Consider the following 18,498-nt stretch of genomic DNA (forward strand, 5'->3'; position numbering starts at 1 on the left):
TGTGAACACAATAATTAAAAAATATTATTTTGCACTAAAAGCGGAAGCTTTAGCACATTTTCTACATAACAAAGATATAGATTTATCTCGGTTTTTGTTGAAAGTATTCGAAGTCTATGTATTTATCCATGTGAGCACATGAAACGTCATAGTTAAAGAATTCAGATATATGGTAATGAATTTGACTTGGTATTTCATTTTATAATTTGGATTCAGGATTATATCAAATTTTGAATTCATCCTTCTGAAGGTTGACTGACTATATTTCTTAATGGATATCCGAACGTAATAACTCAAAACCGCCAAAAGTTACTTAAAGGAAAATTTATGTAATCTTTCTATTTTTCTTCAATTTCAATCGAAATTTAAAGTTATAAATACCTATCAAATTTAGTAGACAATTGATCAAAGGAAAAATGATCAAATGCATATTCCCTCTGACTTTGACCCGATAATTCTTGCCTATATGTGCATGTACTCACGCGTGTGTTGTATAACATGGTCTTGCCAAATGCGCAGTTATTGAATATGTTATTTATTCTCAATGTTTTACATTAATAGTGATAACGATGCATGATTAAGATGACTCTCCAATGTTTCCAGGATTCTTTTTAATCAACGCTCTCCTTGTATTGTAAATTCCGTAGGAAAAACATGTTAAAATATTCTGTTGATAAAAACAATGGTGCGACTGCTTCCTTCAGTATCTGCAGTTAGAGCCGCAGTCATCTGGTGGTGTAATCATGGGATGGGAACATCTGGGGGTCTAAATCCGACTCCATGGAAAACCAGCCGTATATTTATTGATAATATATGTTGAAGGCCTTTCTGTTGGATTGTATGCCGTACAATTATTTAGAAATTCATGTGGGCTCGACTGCGATCCTTGCCATATGAATATGACTTCATACTAATATATCTGGCTGAAAACCGATCGTGTTATTTCAAATTAAGACTCCAGTCTGACTAAAATAAAGATAATCGAGGCAGTATCGTGGGAATGAGCTTTTGCATGCTACTTTGTCTGATGGAAAGAGATCTGATTTTGAAGGTTTTATATTGGCTGTCATAAGTATGAGGGAATTGATTAGAAATTGGATTTTCAGCATAATATTATCGTGTATACTTCTTTAAAGAAGTGGAAGAACTCGAAGTATTCTGCTGGATAATGATACTAATAGCTTGTCATTGGAATGGTGATGTAAGTGGATTAAATGTTAAGGACAACGATGTTATTTAATTTTTACAAATGATTAATTGCTCGTTTTAAGTTTTGAGCGAAATGTTGCTGATCATCCAATCCACCAATTTGTGAACGTTCGTGCAGTATCTGTAAGTTTTCACTAATCCAACTGACGTTTCCAACGTGAGTCCAGTAGGTGTCCCCATCTTCATTCAACCAGGACTGCGTCACAGATCCTCCACTACTTCCTGTTCAACAATTTTGGATCCTTTATACTGAGTAGTTAGCTATATAGAGAGCTCAGAGTAGGAGTGTTTTAATTCTGACCACCTTGTATGTAGTCTAATATTTTGTATAACAAGGGGAGTGGTTTCTTTAAAATTTTCATGCATACTCCCCATTAAACATCTTTTCCCACTTAGCATAAAATTGTGAATCTTGGATAACATCACGAATAACTTTCATGGCTTGGTGAACGATACTTTCGAAATATAGATCTTTGGCGTGCCGGCGTCCTGGCATAGGGGTGGCGCTTCTTCCCCGTGATCTGGGCTTCCTGGGTTCGAGTCCCGGTTCGGGCATGGTTGTTCTTCACCTGTTCTATCTGTGAGATGCGTGAATGTTCCCCCCTGTAAAAAGGGGTTGTGCAAGCGAATGTGATGCGTGAGTAGCTAAGACGTACTCTTGGCCCTAGTTGGCGCTACTAAAACAAGAGACGCTCCATCGGCTTAAAATCGCTGACTTCGTCAGCGAGCTTGTCCATGGCAAGTGCCATTACAAACAACAACAGATCTTTGGCGTAAATCTAGCAATTTTACGGAATCTATAGAGAGGATATATATTTTAGACGCATTTTTGTCGGCTGATTGATATCAAAGTTTGACAGGAAACTGCAGTTGTAGTCACAAGATAACATAATGAATCTCATTGATTTAAGTCATTGCGCTTATGAGTTATTGTGTTTAGATGCACTCAACCGCAGCCGATCAATCATTTGACAGATTTGATTTAGAATTCGATCATTACGTATATTTTAGATGTTGATCGGGTGGATTAATTCTTATTTACCTAACTCCTTGTAGTAATCAAATTCAATTGTACTAGAATAGCAGGACAGACAGAATTCCTGACAATAGATTTCATAAAAAATTTGATAAAACTCTATTTATATGGTGGTAATTCTATATACCAAATTTCAATCGCTCAAAGCGTTTTTGTGTTATAGTATTTATAGACAGACAGACCTAATGTCAAGAATAGGTTTGTTTTTTTTTTAATCTCAGAGAATTCCGAAACGAGAAGTTTCGTGAAAACCTAGAGTTTGATTTATTATTATTATTATTATTTTAATACTTCCTCAAAATTTAGTACAAGAGAAAACAAAAAATTTAAAATTGATGCTAATTCATGAATATATTTTGCTAAATAAACTTATAAGAAATGGAATATAAACCAATTCATGTAATAGACTTGAGTTGGAATTTTCACAATCTTAAATTTGTTTTATAACTTAAATTTGTTAATTGAAAAATTTGAAAAAATATTTTGTTTCGTTTTATAATTGTTAAAAATCGAAAAGCTCTGCAATTTTCTGCTCATAAGACATTACATCATGTTACAGTTGATATTAAACGGCAGCATGACTTGCAACATTACGTTTGTCATGTGACTATCATGTAAATAAATTGTCTGTATCGATTGAAAATTTGTAATCCAAATTGATGTTGAGGATTTCCTTGAAGAAAATCGGTTAAAGTTTTCATTGCCATGATTACGACGAATTGTGTAGCGAACTGAAATGAGCGAGGATAGAACGTAGAAGCTTGTGGGTCGCAGCCCAGTAACATGACCACAATACAAAAGCAATTGCTCGTGTAGCGTAGCTGTTAGCTGGCTTATAAGCTATTCATTACAGATAAGCCAGTTAACTGACTTATAAGCTATCACTAAAGATAAGCCAGTTAACAGCTACGCTACACGTGCAATTGCTTTTGTATTGTAGTCATGTTACTGGGCTGCAAACCACAAGGCCCCAGGTTCTATCCTTGCTCATTTCAATTCGCTACAATTGCAAATGGTAATCAAGTTAATTTTGTACAATTTTGAATTGTTAAAATCACACACTGAAATTTCTTCTGATCATTAAAGATATATTTTTCGATATATCTTTTGCATATTTAACTTTTCTACTAGTGTTAACTTTTTTATGTAATTAAGAACATCGTAAAATAATCGACTTTGTTATTAAGAAATTAAATGAATTTAACTGAAATGATTAATATAAAAATATTTTTTGTCATGAAGTTCTTTTTCCCCCTGTCCCTGTTAGGTCTTAGGACAATTTTTAATCATTTTATTTTTATCGAAAATGCTTATAAACAAATTAAAATTTTGTCTTACTGCTGATGAAATTCTGCTGCGTATGAAATTTTTTGTTTGCTTGAATGGATTGATCGTTACTGATCAGGCAATCTGTTTATAACTGTATCTTTAACCTTATATGTATAAACAGAAACCTTCCGTTTCGATTTGAAATGTGAAATTATTTCATGTATATTGGAATATTTATATAAGAATTGTGGGAATATTTAATATTTTTCTAAAGAAGTTCGTTTTATTAAATGGAAACTTCAACAACTCCTAAGACTTCACAGTCCAAGCGCAGGTATTTTTATAATTTTGTTTTTGAATTTGGAACCTTCAAATGATATAAAATTATTCTGAATCATCTATCTGTTTAAAGACTGATAATCTCGAACATTTGATTAAAAGTATCAATTTAAAAAAACTGTTTTAATCCGTATTTTTTGCCAAATTTTAAGCATAAAAATATCTTTATTTTAACTCTTATATATAATGTAAATACAATATTTTTGTGCAGTTGCTTGGCCGAGAAGAGTGAGACGACACTTTGAACTTTTAAATTTCGTATTTATTCCACCCCGAGTGGCATAATTTATGTATCAGCAAAAAGCGACAATCTACAGCTCGACATAAGACCAAAAAGAGAAAAAAGCGTAACAAAGAGAGAAATATTTTGTCCCGGTCATTATATACTATGAGATTCTGGTACCGATTTCTTTACACGTGTCGATTTAAGTAAGGAAAATATAGATAACTTTAAAAAGAATTTGCTTGACATGATAGTTTTTTTATTCCTTCACTCAGAGCTCGTGAAAGTGTTGATGTAACTATTGCCCAGCTCAAAAGAATTTTTTTGATTATTTCTTTATTTTGGTGGCTTTTAGATTTTGTTTAGACTGGAAATTTTATGATCATTAGTCGCCATACAATCAAATAATCAAGTATTGATTCAAGTTCAAAAAATAAATGAAGTTGAAAAAAAAATGAAGTAAGATTGTTGTTTAGATGTGATCATTGAGAATTACATCCTTCCTATAAAGGGATGGAGGATGGCACATGTTTAAACTCATTATTGTGACTAAGTATTTACATACAGAATTAAAATTAAAGATAGATCTTGTAATTAAAAGTAACAGTTATTTTGTTGAAAATTTATTGATTGTAATGCTGATTGACATTAGAAATATATTCTTGAACTAGCTATACTTTGCATTTTGGATGCCTGCAGCAATCAAGAAAATAGACTTCACCTTTTTGAAATTCCTTTTGTAAAATTTAATGCATCACTTTACACTAGTATCATTGACTGATAATGGAATATATCTTGACTACTAATTTTTGAGGTGAATTGTCTTGACTACCCTTGCTTTGCCCTCCATTAGCTGTTGAGAGGGCAGTCAAGATTGTACTAGAAGCTTCAGCTATGTTGTGCCATAAATCGGAGAGAGAGGGCTTCATAGAGAATAATAGAATCTCGAAAAATCATGTCAAAATTTGATATCATGAAGAATTTCTCTGCTATATGAAATATAAAATGTATGTCTGTATTATATAAAATAATATAAATGTCTTTTTTTTATAAAATTTGTCTGTAATAAAGAATTTTGTTTGTACACTTTCATTTTTTTTTATTAAAACATATTTTTAATTCTATTAAACCTGTATCTAAAAACTCATTTTGCAAAAGTTGTAAATATGTATTCTCTTAATTCAGCGTGATGGGCAGAACTGATACTTGTTATAATAAAATACAGATTTTATATATGAATATAAATTTTAAATGTTTTAAGTTTGAAATAAAATTTGATCACCAATACACTTCACATAGGCACTTTCTTAAAATGACCTAGTTTTGGGTTATATACACAGTCATCATATAAATGCCCAAATAATATTTAACTATACCACAACTCTATCAGTATATGATATAAATGTTCTAAAAGCAGACTGTTTGTAATATATTTATCAATTTTAATGTACCTTATTAATAAGATGTATTAATTAAAACCTAAACATGAGCCAGTTAATTTTAATTTCCATCCTTAAAAATCATATTGCTTCAAATAAATATAAAATACATTGCTATGTTGAATATATATATTTAAAACAGTTGTATAGGAGAAATGTATTTCGTGTAGTTGTAAAATTTTTTTAGAGATGTGTGAAACAGTTTTGTTTGTTCTTGCTTGTTATGAATGTTACAAGATAAAAAGTGCATTTTCAAATTGGGAATATAAAGAATTTTTTTTATTCTGGAATAAATAGCTGCATTTCTTTTTAAAATGCAATGTAAATCTGTGAAAATGTTCTGTTGCTCTTTTATACTCCTTGCATATTTATATTCTAGGAAAAATTATTGAATTTGCACTATTCTTTTGATTTTAGATCTCTTAGACCTTCACCATCCTCATCTTTTAAAAGTCCCTTAATAACACCAGAGGTAAAAAATTTTTTTGCTATTTTTTTGTTCCAATAGAAATGTTGTGTTAATTATTATACCAATATTATTGTACCAATATAAATGTTGTAATAATTATTTTAAGTATTCTGTTTGGCCCATTAAAAAAATATAGGCTGTTATACTGAATTAACTGTCAATTACTGTTATTATACTGAATTAACTGTTAAATTATCATTACTTCTAAGGATACAATACACAGTATGTTAATAATTCATCACATTACACAATAATATTCATTATGTATTATTTTGAATAATTTTTAATGAATTATTACAATGAATGGAAATGATGTTTCTTCTCTTTTCATCTCTAAATGTTTAATCCAATTTCTACATATTATAGTTTATAACAGCAACAATTAGAAAAAATTAACAATTTTGCAGGAATTGCATTACAGTGCACCTAATGAGGGTCACAGCCTACTGTATGAGTGACGGATGTAACGAGGACACTCTCAAATCTTCACCAGATCTTTGTTTACAATAAATTGTATTGTCCTTTGGGGATAGAAAAATATTGTTAAAACTACAGAAATTATTTTTTATGTACATTTTTATTTCCATTATTTACATGTCAAGGGAAATAATTACCATTAATGCTTCTTGACCTTCAATCAATAAATTTTTCCTTAATTATGACTATTTAAAATTTAACTGAAGCTCAAACAAAACACAGGAATATGATCTAATGTAATGTAATGATTGTAAATCTTTTAATTAATTACAATAGCATGTATTATTTTTAATTTCAGGAACTTTTTTTTAAATATTTGAGCATTTTTTATATTGCATTTATCAGAATATTTGAGTATATGCGATGGATACTGTGGCTTTGTGTACATTTTTTTTATTAAAAATTTACTTTAAATTTATTTAAATTAGATTTGGGAAGGCAGCATACTTTTTAATATATGCATCATATTTTTCAACTGATTTCAAATCAAATGCTTGCAATCTGTTGAATATTTTACTCATATAGTTTTAAGAAACTGTACAAATAAGATGATTGAACTGGTTTATTCCTAGAGATTAGATATAAATAAACCTAATTTGTGTACTTGGAGGTTAAATAACTTGTGTCATCTGATATAGATAGGTGAATGAGCTTTAGATCAACAGGTAAATGAAATTATAATGAGCACAACACTAATTTTTTTTAACAAATTGCCTGGTCATGTATGTTTATTATGTTATTATGGTTATTTTATAAATGATGTATACCATTCTTATTAATTTCCATTCTGCCCCAAATTATCTGTTGCAAAATTTTGTTATATGTTACCCAAAGGTTTACATAGTAATTCTTCCTTTTGTGGAAAATCTGAAATTTTATTCATGATAGATTTTGGTATTGCACTGAATAATAGATCTTGTAATTTGGACTGTTTTATGTTCTAAATATATTTAATGCATTTAATTTATTTTTTACTATAAGAATTTCAAATCATTTGATGTTCTGGATATACTTAATGTTTTCAATTTATTTATTGTTATACATATCCCTTTTTTTTTTGTTACACTGAAATTAATTACTGCCATTTTGTTTCTTTGTAGGAAAAAAAGATATCTTCGCAGTTTGAAAATGCTTCTCTAGAAGATATGAAGAAAGCCATATTGGAACTATGGCAAGAAAATGAAGATTTAAAAAAAGCAATTCATGAATTAGAAGAACAGTAATAACTTTTTCTTTCTTTATTATACATATTTTAAAATATTTTTAAAGCTTCTTTATCAAGCTAACACTTGGTGCTCCCCCCCCCACCACCACCACCAAGTGTCTTTACAGTATCTTTCATTTTTAAAAGTTTAGTGAAATTTGTATTTGAAAATAGCAATGTGAAAAAAAATATACTTGCAAAGTTTATTAAATGTTTTTAATTTTATAGAAATTATTTTAAATGTATGTTGACGATTAAATGTAAAAAGTATAATAACGTGGTTCTTTTTTAAAAAAAATTGTACATTGGTTTTTGTTTGAAATCTGTTTTTAGTTATCTTACTAAATTTTAATACATTTTGATTCTTTTAAACACAGTTATACTTTGACGGATAAGTCATATTATTTTCTTTATATCAGTAATGCAAGGCATGTTTTAGCAATTTTTAATAGCTTGTTTCTCAGTGAATGTGAATCAAGCATCTTAAAGAGAATCCACTTCATATCATGACTTTATATTCTTATCTGGAAAGTGAACTTAGATATTATTTTGCCTAAGTGAATTGTTTTCTAGAGTAATTTACAATAATTTAAATAAAAAGTTTGGTTGAAATATATTTTTGTATGCTCCCCGAGTTTTTCGCCAATATGGCAATCCAACGAAATGATCTTTTAGCAACCATAATTCTTTTTTTTACTGCTTTTTGGAATGGTTGAGTTGTACATAAACTACAACTATTTTATGACAAATCTCAAATTAAAAATAATAATAAAAGAAATATTTATTAAAGATTTTAATTTGCTTTATTATAATTTTAAAAAAATTTACTACTAATAAGACACTGCAATATTATTTTTATTGTGAATACGAACAGAAAATAATTCTTGTTTTGCAATTTTTAACTGTTGGTATGCACTTTAAGAAATTGTCTGAATTCTTACTTTAAAAATCTTCTGCAATGGAATTCCTTACATTTCTTGTAATTCTTTTTGTGCTTTGATGGTTCTCTTTATAATTTGTTATGTCGGCAACTGTGCAAGAATAGTTGTCTTGTGAAAGGAATGTCATTAAATATTTTGAACCTGCAGAATGAATGAAGGGTGAGTGGAATATATATATATATATAATTACCTGTTAATGAAATTAGGGAAAGGATGCTTGTTTGAAATTTTGTATGGAGAATATTTTGATTGCTTCTTCATCTGTTTTTTCTTTTCTTTTGATTATGTACTATTCCTGCCCTTATGTTGAATGTGCTAGCGAAGCTACTAGGTTCCCGCTGCTAGCAAAGCCATAGGATGTTTTTCTTAAATTAAAAAATTCTGCCCGGAGCTTTCTACAGATGCTGAAAGCATCGAATGCTCTAAATTTTGCTCTTTACACAAGAGACCAGCGCAGCCAGTCTGTAAAAACATTTTTATTTAAAAATTGTTAAGGTGAGCAGCAATAGTGATCCCAAAGGTTCAAAAAATCAATCAATAAATAAAAATCTCAGAGAAACCAATTCTTATCTGTAAAGATCATAATTTTTATGCAGAAAAAGTTAACCGTAACTGTTATGCAGAAGTATTTGTTTATTTTGTGCGCTATTTTATTAGTGAGTTGGCATCCTTGGTGCAGCAAGGGGCATACTAAACCACACTTTTACCCAAAGTTTACAGAAATATGTTTCATAGTGTGAGAAAAAAAATTCCCATAGTAGAAAAATACTTGCATTTTAAGATAAATTAAAATATATATAAAAATAATATTCTCTTAGTTTGCTTTTAACACTTTTTTCAAATTTTTTTGTTTAAAAGTCATTAATTTTTTCCAGGGGATATGAAGAAAGTCAGTTGAAATGGTATATTGATAAATTGCATGAGTACAATGAAATTAAAGATGTAGCTCAGATGGTGATGGGAAGAATAGGTGAGTGGTAATTTATAAAAGTGATTTTCTCTGTGGATTATTTCTGCATTGTTGTAATTATAAATCCTTCTTTGTAGCTGTTCTTGAGCAAAAAACTGTGAGGGAAGTCCATGAAGATTTTGGCATGAAAGATGAAGATTAAAATTCTCTTTATAGTTCACTAAAAAATTAAGTTATAAACTTATTGGTTATTGTAGCTATTCTAAAGCAATTTTATTTATGTAAAAATTGCTAGGATTTTCTAAAATAATAATGTGGAACATTCTAAAGTTATCTTTTTAGAAATGTTTATTATTTTTATTTTACAAATGTTAGCGTTTGTAATTATTCTATTCAGTTTCTGTATCATATGTATATATGTATTTAAATAATTTTGTCTGAGACAAATTATTCTGGTTTCTTGACAATTTATAATGTTAATTTACTTTTAACTTTTAACATTCTTAAAATGGTTAAAGCTTTATAATCATCTATAATATAGTGTTTATTGAATTTTAATTTACTAGTTAGAATAAATAGTCTTTTAATTTGATTCTGGCATAAGAGTTGAGTCATTTATTATTTGGCCCTAAATTCACATCATGTGAAACTCGTGCATTTGTGATATATGTATTGTCATTGTAAATAGACGTCATGTGTATACCATATTTATCTGTTATATATATATATGTACATATTTCTGAAATGTGATAAAGATTTTTTTCAATTAATAATGTAATTGTTCACAGAAAATAATATTTTCTTACTGATGTATCATGAATAAATTTCTTTAACTACACGGCTTATCTTAAAATTGCAAAAGAGTGCAATTTTTCTTGAATTTTGTTGGGTAAAAATATTATGCCTAATAATTATTTATTAAATCTGCAGAGTCTAACAATGTAATAATTCTTGCATGTACCATAGTAAATAATCATCTTGTATATGCCAAATTTATATATTAGTTTGTGTCATCATTGCTAATTATGAATGTTCATTTTCATATTTATGTTAATAATGCCATCCTATTTGAGAAATTCCTAATACTCACGACTAGCTGTGAAGGATGGTTGTAAATAACACCAGAGACACTATTGCTAAATATATAATTTAACAATATTGTCAAATGAATACCCACTGTAGCAAAAATTAGATTTTGAAGAATTTTTCTGAAATGGAAACTTGAAATAAACACCCATGAATTGTTATTTTACAAAATTACAAACATCTTACCATGTTAATAAGTTTGTATAGCACGCAAATCCTCTTATTTGATTGCAATATCATAATACACTGAAGAATGCTATTGAAACATTTATGTACTATTATGACATTTTACAAGTGTTAATTGTATAATGGTGAATTTAAATGAAAAAAGTAGGAAAACGTTGAGATTAACATCTCAAAAAAGGAAATGCTTTTGTAATTAGTAGTATTGATAAATTTATTTTCTAAAGGCCCCCACTTTCAACATTTACCATGTCCCTTTATTATCTAGTTAGCCATTGATTAAAGAGTACATTTGTTAAGAAAATGAGCTGTGTTGAGATCACAGTTGTTTAAAATAGTGTCTTTTGAGATTAATTACTTAAAAAATATTTTTGAAATACTTAATTTATTCTAATAAAATTTCTATTTTGTCTATTGCCTAGCATTATTCTGATCTTACTGATGCTTGAAAATTTATTTTCTGTCATCTGAATTTTATCTCATATGTATATGGAAGCTGCATTTTTATAATTCAGGTATTTATTTCATCAGTGTACAAACATTTTACCTTGTAGATAAGTTTGTATTACTAATAATTCTTTTTATTTAGATACTATTTCATAGTATACTGAATGATGCTTTTTAAAGATTACAGCATTTTACAAACATTGATTAGATAATAAAGAATTTTGAATATGAAGTAATTTTGCAATTTATATTTGCATTATATTCATTTTAAATGTAACTCTGCTAAATAATATTTGGGTACTCAGAAGTTTTCTAGTAATAATCTGATATATAAGTATTGAGATTTTATGCATTTTGGAAAGAAACTGAATTCAAATATATAGAGTGTTTTTTACACTTTTATTTTTATAGTATTAAAAGACAAATTCATAAGCCAAATAATCTGTTAAATTTTAACTGAATCTGGTTTGCATAAAAATAAAATATCAATTTCTGTAAGATTACATGTAAAATTTACAATAATGAAATTCTTTTTTATTGTTTATTATTATTATTATTTTGTGGTTTGATGGAAAAATAAAAATTGGTTAATTGTTTCTACATAACAAGTATTGTAGAGGTAGACAATTTGGAAGAAACAGATACATGCACTTTTATATTTATGGAATACATGCATCTTCTTAAATTTTGTTTGCTTTTGATCCCTTGTTGAATTGTTTACTGTATAATATCCCATTCTTAAATTTGTATATATATATATATACTAGCAGACCCGGCCACTCGTTGCTGCGGCTAAGGTTTTTGTTATATTACATAGTAGTAAACTATTCAAGGGAAACGGTAGGAGAACACTAGTCATGGGGACCACCATGCTTTTTTACACAGATGCCATTTGTAAAAAAAACATGGGGACCTCCATGACTGATTTTCTACTACCGTTGATATTGAGCAAAAATCAATAGAAAAAAAAAATAAATTTAAATTTCTTTATTTTTTGTATTCAAGTTTGTAACAAATGAGTACATTACAAAGTCGTTAGTAAAAAACATGTAACACCTAAACTTATAAATGAGATAGGTAGGGCAGATAGTTTTAAATCTTTGACAATAATGTTTATTATTTTGAATTATAAATACTTTTAATTTCAATTTAATTTACCACTAATCGGTGCACAATATTTTTGGTTAACCTGTCTTTAGCTAACACAAATAGATTTGACGGTTTTCCTACACGTGAACATGCAACATATAGTTGCCCATGAGAAAAACATGTATTTTCCAAATCTAAACCACAAATGGACATTGTTCGGCCATGAGATTTATTTATAGACATGGCAAAAGCTAAACGAATTGGAAACTGTAACCTTTTGAAGGGTATCGTAGATTCTGATGGTATCATCGGAACACGTGGCAACAGGACCACTTCTCCTTTAAACTTTCCAGTTAAAATGGTAGCTTCAAGTATATTTCCGGTGATCTTTTTGATGACCAAACGCGTACCGTTGCATAATCGAGGTGGATTCAAACTACGCAGGAGAATAATAGGTGAACCAATCTTTAATCGAAGGTTATGTGGTGGCATTCCAGGTATATCTAGTGAATTTAAAAATTTAATTGGAAAATTTGCACTATCATTTTCATCAACAACATTATCGATTGATTTAAAAGACATCAGATCGCCTGGTAACAACTGTTGTATTTGGAAGTTAATTTCGTCATCATCAACATTTTTGGCTGCCAAAATAGCCCGATCACTGAGCCAGTTATGATTCAAGTAATTACTCTGTATATCCGGAAAAATACTCTGAATCAATTCATTTTTTCCCTGAAGAACAGTGCAGAAATTGTCTGGCAGTTTAATGCATTGCGTGTTTGGTTGCAGTTCTATTTTACCGTTCCCAATATCTAGTAATTGTTCAGAAAATATTTGTGCTGATGGATCATTTTGCAATTGTACGCGCATGTTTATGGCCAATCGAAGTGTTTCAACGTTTCACGTTAAATCCGTCATGACCAAACGTCCTCCCGCTGGTGTGGAGAGGGGGGTGCCAGCTCAGGTGTCGTCCTCGTCATCTGACCGCGGTTCAAAATGACGAGGTCCGTCCCAAAATAGCCCTCGTGTTGCTTCAAACGGGACGTTAATATAACCAAACCAAATAAGAATGATTGTTTTAAACATGCATTTTATTTAAAGATTGTTGAACAATGAAGCACTAATAATTAAAAAGCAAGAAGAATTCCACTGTATTATTTTTACTATAATATGAATTCAATTTATACTTCAGTCGAAATAACACGTGGTCGGCTATGCTAATACCAAAATTGAAAAAGTAAGAACAATTGAATTTCATTGTATTGCGTTTACTACGAAATAAATTTAACTTATACTTTAGCCCCAGCAGCACGTGGTTGTTATGCCATTAAATTGTAGCTTATGTGAAACGTTGGTACTTTTAACACAGCGCCATCTGTTAGAGTACTTACTCAATCCAGTCAACAGATACCGCCATCTGTTAGAATCGCTTGGAGCTAACAGATAATTGTGACTGTCAAATAATGAACAAATAATTTGTTCCTTCTTAATACCTTCCTTCTTAGTATTTATTATGATGTATAATAAATCCTCTAACTTCAGTGATACAGATTCTGGCTTCCTCAGCTTAAAGGAAAGATTTAAAAAAAAAAAAAAAAAGTTCTATATTCCACACATGAAGTTGACATGAGATTTATTCCGTCATTGATACATTTGTCTGTTGCAATAATTCAAAATTCATTTACAAAATGAAATCAGTTTCAGAAACATTTATTAAATAATGATAAGCATTGTAGCTGAAGTGAATGATAGCTGACGTAACTTGATACGTACATGCAGTTTATTAGTAAAGAAATGAAAAACTGAAACGATTATTGTAACCATTTTTTATTATCATATCTTCAATAATTTATATAAAAAAAGATTAAATTTCATTTAGCATACAAATGAGTTAATATTTTTTTATTATCCGATTAGAGGAACTTATTATTGGCTCGTTCACTTACCTTTTTTACGATATCTTTAACAAAAGAAATAAAATCATTTAATTGAAAATTCAATGAAGGTAACAAATGTTATTGCCGTACAACATTTTTCTTAATAAACAGTCAGATAAAGAATTGGAATTCATTAAAAACGAAAAGTAATAATTATCCGTGTGCACCTCCAAGTATTTTTCCAAACTTCTTTATAATTAAAAAAAGCAGAATTTTAGTATGTTATATTAATCAGTGATCTGTTAAAACGTTTGTAATTAATCATTTTCAAATAAAATATCTTATTTCTGAGAATTGCCACCGTGCACAGTAATACAAAATTCAAACATAAGATCGTGATACTTTATCTGTTGCAACGTATCAAATTTATTGTATGCATTAAAAAATAATTGTAGAAAATGATATCTTATTCCTGAGAAACGTTTTCAGATAGGATCATAAATAATTCGAACATTCGGATTCGAAACGTAACGCAAATGCGTGAGTTTTTCTACGTCATTTAGGGTAATGCTATGCAGATTAGAAATTTTTAATTTCCTTTATTCTGTTTTATTTTAATTCAAAAGTACTTAAGAATGAATCTGAAAGATCGATTAATTAACCATGTTTAATTTTAAATGCATCAAACTATTAAGAAAATAAATAGAATCGTTTCAAATAATCAGCCGAAAAATCTTAAGCCTAGCCTCATGACTGTTGGGGAAATGAAACTGAAGCCGTAATCATTTGGCGGTGGGGAAATGAAAATATTTTTTTGGCGGGAAAGTTAGTTTGTAATTAATAATTAAAATTCCATGTATCGTGAAGAAGATAAATATATGTTATACTAAGGTCTCTCAATATATGGTACCGAAACCACATAATGAATCCACTATTGTAGAATTATATTTTGTATTAAATTTTGCCTTTCAGTATAAAATTAATGCAGTCTTAGGAACGTTTAACTTAAATAGTAACTGTGACTAAACAAACAATATGTATAAGGACCTTGAATTTGTACTTTTTGTCTTTCTGAAATATCGGCAAGTTTATTTTCTTAGTAATTTTTTTAAAAATTTATTCTTTGGATTACAGCAATGGCGACTCCTGATGAAATTATAGACAAATTGGCACAACTCACTATTCAAGGTAATATTACTCGTTTTTCTGCTGAAATCAGTAACATAAAAGACGATTTTTCAATTGAAGAAATTGAATATATTTGCAATCGTTTAACGACTGCTTTAAATGAAATATAACTAATAGATAACGAAATACTTAATTTATTTTTTGACGAAGAATACGAACACGATTTTTTACAATGTGAAATCTATACAGATAATGCTACATTCGTAATTTTTAAAGCTAAAAAAATAATTCAAAATAAATTTGCGCCAACTGCGAATAACGTTACTTCTTCATCTATAATTAATTATAATAATTTGACGATGAATTTATACTTTATATTACTACGCCTGTTACTCAATCTTATACAGTTAAATTGCCTACAATTAAGCTAGAATCATTTAAAGGCAATGTAGAACAGTGACGAGGTTTTCGGAACAGGTTCAATCTTCCGTAGATGCTAATCTAAATCTTTCCGTTATTGATAAGCATGTTTTTTAAGAGATGAGCCGAAACGATTGGTCGATAGTATAAATGTTATTGTTGATACATAGGAAGCTACTAAAAAACTCCTTATGGACAAATATGGGGACAAAAATAGAATTATCCAAGCTCATTTGAATTTTTTTAGAAAATTTGACGCCAATACGAAATCCATCGTCAACACCACTGAATGAAGTTTTTATTGAGTGCAATAGGTGATTACAAGATCTACGTGCTTTGGGGGAGGATGTTAACATCCATGGTCGAATTTTAACTCCTAAAATCTTACGGGCATTTCCTGCTGACATTTGTTCCATTAGATTATTTTCGCGGATCGTCAGAAAATTTTGGAGGGAGATATAGCAAAATTAATACAATTTCTGTCGGAAGAGGTAGAAGGCGCACTTACAAATCTGAAAATTAGAGATGAGCAGTTTGTTCACTATGATTTTAAACCTTCCACTGCTAGCTTATATGTTAATTCCAAGAACAGTACTCCAATTAAAAAACGTACTCCCTTTTGTGCTTTCTGTGATACTAATGGACAATGGCGGCAAGACTTTAACATCGTAACTGATATAGATACTCGTGAGCAAAAGTTGGAATATAGTAATCGTTGTTTTTTATGCACAAACTGTGGCCTTAATCATTGCCCTCGGAAAGACAAAGTCCGTTGTTATAAATGTGAAAAAGATATCATGTCTCCATCTGTAAAACTGTGGAGAATAATCCAAATTTAACTACCATTTCAGTTACTTCTACTAATAACGTTGACATTATAACTAACAAATTTACTCATCTACAAACTGCTCGAGTATATATAACTGGCCCAAGCGGTAAACCCCAAAAGTAACATGGTGTCTCTTAGATGGTGGGAGTCAGTCTAGCTTCATTAATCCTAGTTTGATCGACTTCAACTGGGAATCACTAGCTGAGAAAAACATAACCCTCTGCCGTTCGAGTTCATTCCAACAAACAAGACAGAGAGTCAAATTTATCTTGTCAAGCATTTGGAACAACTAAACAATAAATATACAAGCATTTGAAAGTTCAAATACTTATGTTTTTCATCCTTTTCTTCCCCAACCTGTCTCTTTTGCTCATAGTCAAAAGTTGCAACTTGCTGATCCATCAGACAATTTAAACAACTTACCTATTAGAATTCTAATAGGCGCTGATTTTTATTGGACTATAGTGCATATTGAATCTTCTATTTGACTTTCTGCAACTCGTTTTGATGCCTCCAGTATTTGCATGGATTCTTTCCAGCAACCGTTCGTTCACTGCTATAGCATATTATTCTGTTTCTTCAGCTCACAACATTAGCGCTGAAACTTTGGTACGCAGTCTGGATGATCAGATGAGACAGTTTTGGAACCTGGAAACAACTGGCATTAAAATTATGCAAGATAAAAAGATGACCATTCGTAATTCTGAAGTTTTAAGTGATTTTCACAATTCATTTTGCAGAGTTGATGACCGTCGTGTTGTAAAGTTGCCATGGATACCAGAGTTGATTCTTTCATTTAATAATTACAAAATAGCGCTCGAGCGATTTCAAATACTCCGTAACAAATTCTTCATTCATCCAGACTTAAAAGATATATACACAGAGCAGATGCAAAATTATATCGATAATCAATTTGTTGAACTTGCCCATAATAGTCATTGCAACGAATCAAAACTATTTTACCTGCATCATTATATAGTGAAAAAACGAAAGGATAACAAAAATAAATGGCGAATTCTATCTGACGCTTCTTCTCATACACCAGGGCATCCTTCCTTAAATGATGCTCTTGAACAGGGTCCTAATTTGCTTCCAGACATATTTACAACACTGTTACGATTTCGACTTCACAAATTCGCAGTCACGAGCAACTGACGTCAAGCCTTCTGTCAATTTATTTTAGGTGAAGAGGATAGAAATTGTACTAGACTCCTGTGGTTCAAAACAGAAAAGGATATAAATGGAAAAATATACACCTGCGAAATGAAATGCTTATCGATTTTCCCGTCTACCTTTTACATTGACTTTTAGTCTGCTTTTCGCCACACTTCGTGAATTAACTAATATGCACTCTGATACATACCCTACTATTTTCATGCACGACGTTGTTATGGGAGTAAATACTGCTGAGAAAGTAACAACTCTTTACCAAGAAATACAAGATTTAATGGCACAGATAAGTTTACCTTTGGCTAAATGGAGTACAAACTCCAAGATCCTACAGGCTGTTTGGGAACTAAATGATATCACCTTTAAAAGCAACACGCAAGTATTAGGAATTAGTTGGAATATCAAGGAAGACCTGTTTCATACAGACATAAACGAAAGTATTTATCAGTTTTCTGTCCCTGCAACAAAACGTTTACTTCTTAAAATTGTCTCAAAGTTGTATGATCGATCCTTTATGCCTCTATGCACCAGCATCAGTAGTTGGAAAAATTCTTTTTGAAACCACGTGGCGCATTGGAGCTCAATGGGACGAAATTCCAGTCATCGCCGCAAATTTTAACCGATAAGTGTCTGAAATATCATCTCTAAACAAGATACGCATTCATCGTTGGATGACCTGAACGGCCTGAACTTTTGTCAGCCTTACTAGCAGCTTATTTACTTAACTATTTTTTCAAAGAAACTGATTTA

The 18,498-nt window shown here is 30.0% G+C and overlaps 2 protein-coding genes across 2 annotated transcripts; both read left to right on the forward strand.

The window, feature by feature from the left end:
• Positions 1–3,692: 3,692 nt before the first annotated feature.
• Positions 3,693–11,294, forward strand: LOC129966095 (DNA repair protein SWI5 homolog). Its single transcript, XM_056080472.1, has 5 exons — positions 3,693–3,848; positions 5,933–5,987; positions 7,562–7,680; positions 9,482–9,576; positions 9,654–11,294. The coding sequence occupies exons 1-5, from the start codon at positions 3,805–3,807 to the stop codon at positions 9,716–9,718; spliced, it is 378 nt and encodes a 125-aa protein (XP_055936447.1). The 5' UTR covers positions 3,693–3,804; the 3' UTR covers positions 9,719–11,294.
• Positions 11,295–15,337: 4,043 nt separating this feature from the next.
• On the forward strand, positions 15,338–17,733 carry LOC129966283 (uncharacterized). The gene is made up of 2 exons (XM_056080701.1): positions 15,338–15,389; positions 17,162–17,733. Exons 1-2 carry the CDS (start codon positions 15,338–15,340, stop codon positions 17,731–17,733), a joined length of 624 nt encoding a protein of 207 aa, XP_055936676.1.
• The last annotated feature ends 765 nt before the right edge of the window (positions 17,734–18,498 follow it).

Source organism: Argiope bruennichi, chromosome 4 (assembly GCF_947563725.1).
Source record: "Argiope bruennichi chromosome 4, qqArgBrue1.1, whole genome shotgun sequence".
NCBI lineage: Eukaryota > Metazoa > Arthropoda > Arachnida > Araneae > Araneidae > Argiope > Argiope bruennichi.

What these genes read in the sequence shown, in the direction of transcription:
- LOC129966095 (XM_056080472.1), top strand. Translation starts at nt 3,805, where the DNA reads ATGGAAACTTCAACAACTCCTAAGACTTCACAGTCCAAGCGCAG. An exon ending in ACTTCACAGTCCAAGCGCAG is followed by an intron (nt 3,849 to 5,932) that starts GTATTTTTATAA and finishes TTTTGATTTTAG; the next exon opens with ATCTCTTAGACCTTCACCAT. An exon ending in ATTCATGAATTAGAAGAACA is followed by an intron (nt 7,681 to 9,481) that starts GTAATAACTTTT and finishes AATTTTTTCCAG; the next exon opens with GGGATATGAAGAAAGTCAGT.
- LOC129966283 (XM_056080701.1), top strand. Translation starts at nt 15,338, where the DNA reads ATGGCGACTCCTGATGAAATTATAGACAAATTGGCACAACTCACTATT. An exon ending in GGCACAACTCACTATTCAAG is followed by an intron (nt 15,390 to 17,161) that starts GTAATATTACTC and finishes CTGTTTCTTCAG; the next exon opens with CTCACAACATTAGCGCTGAA.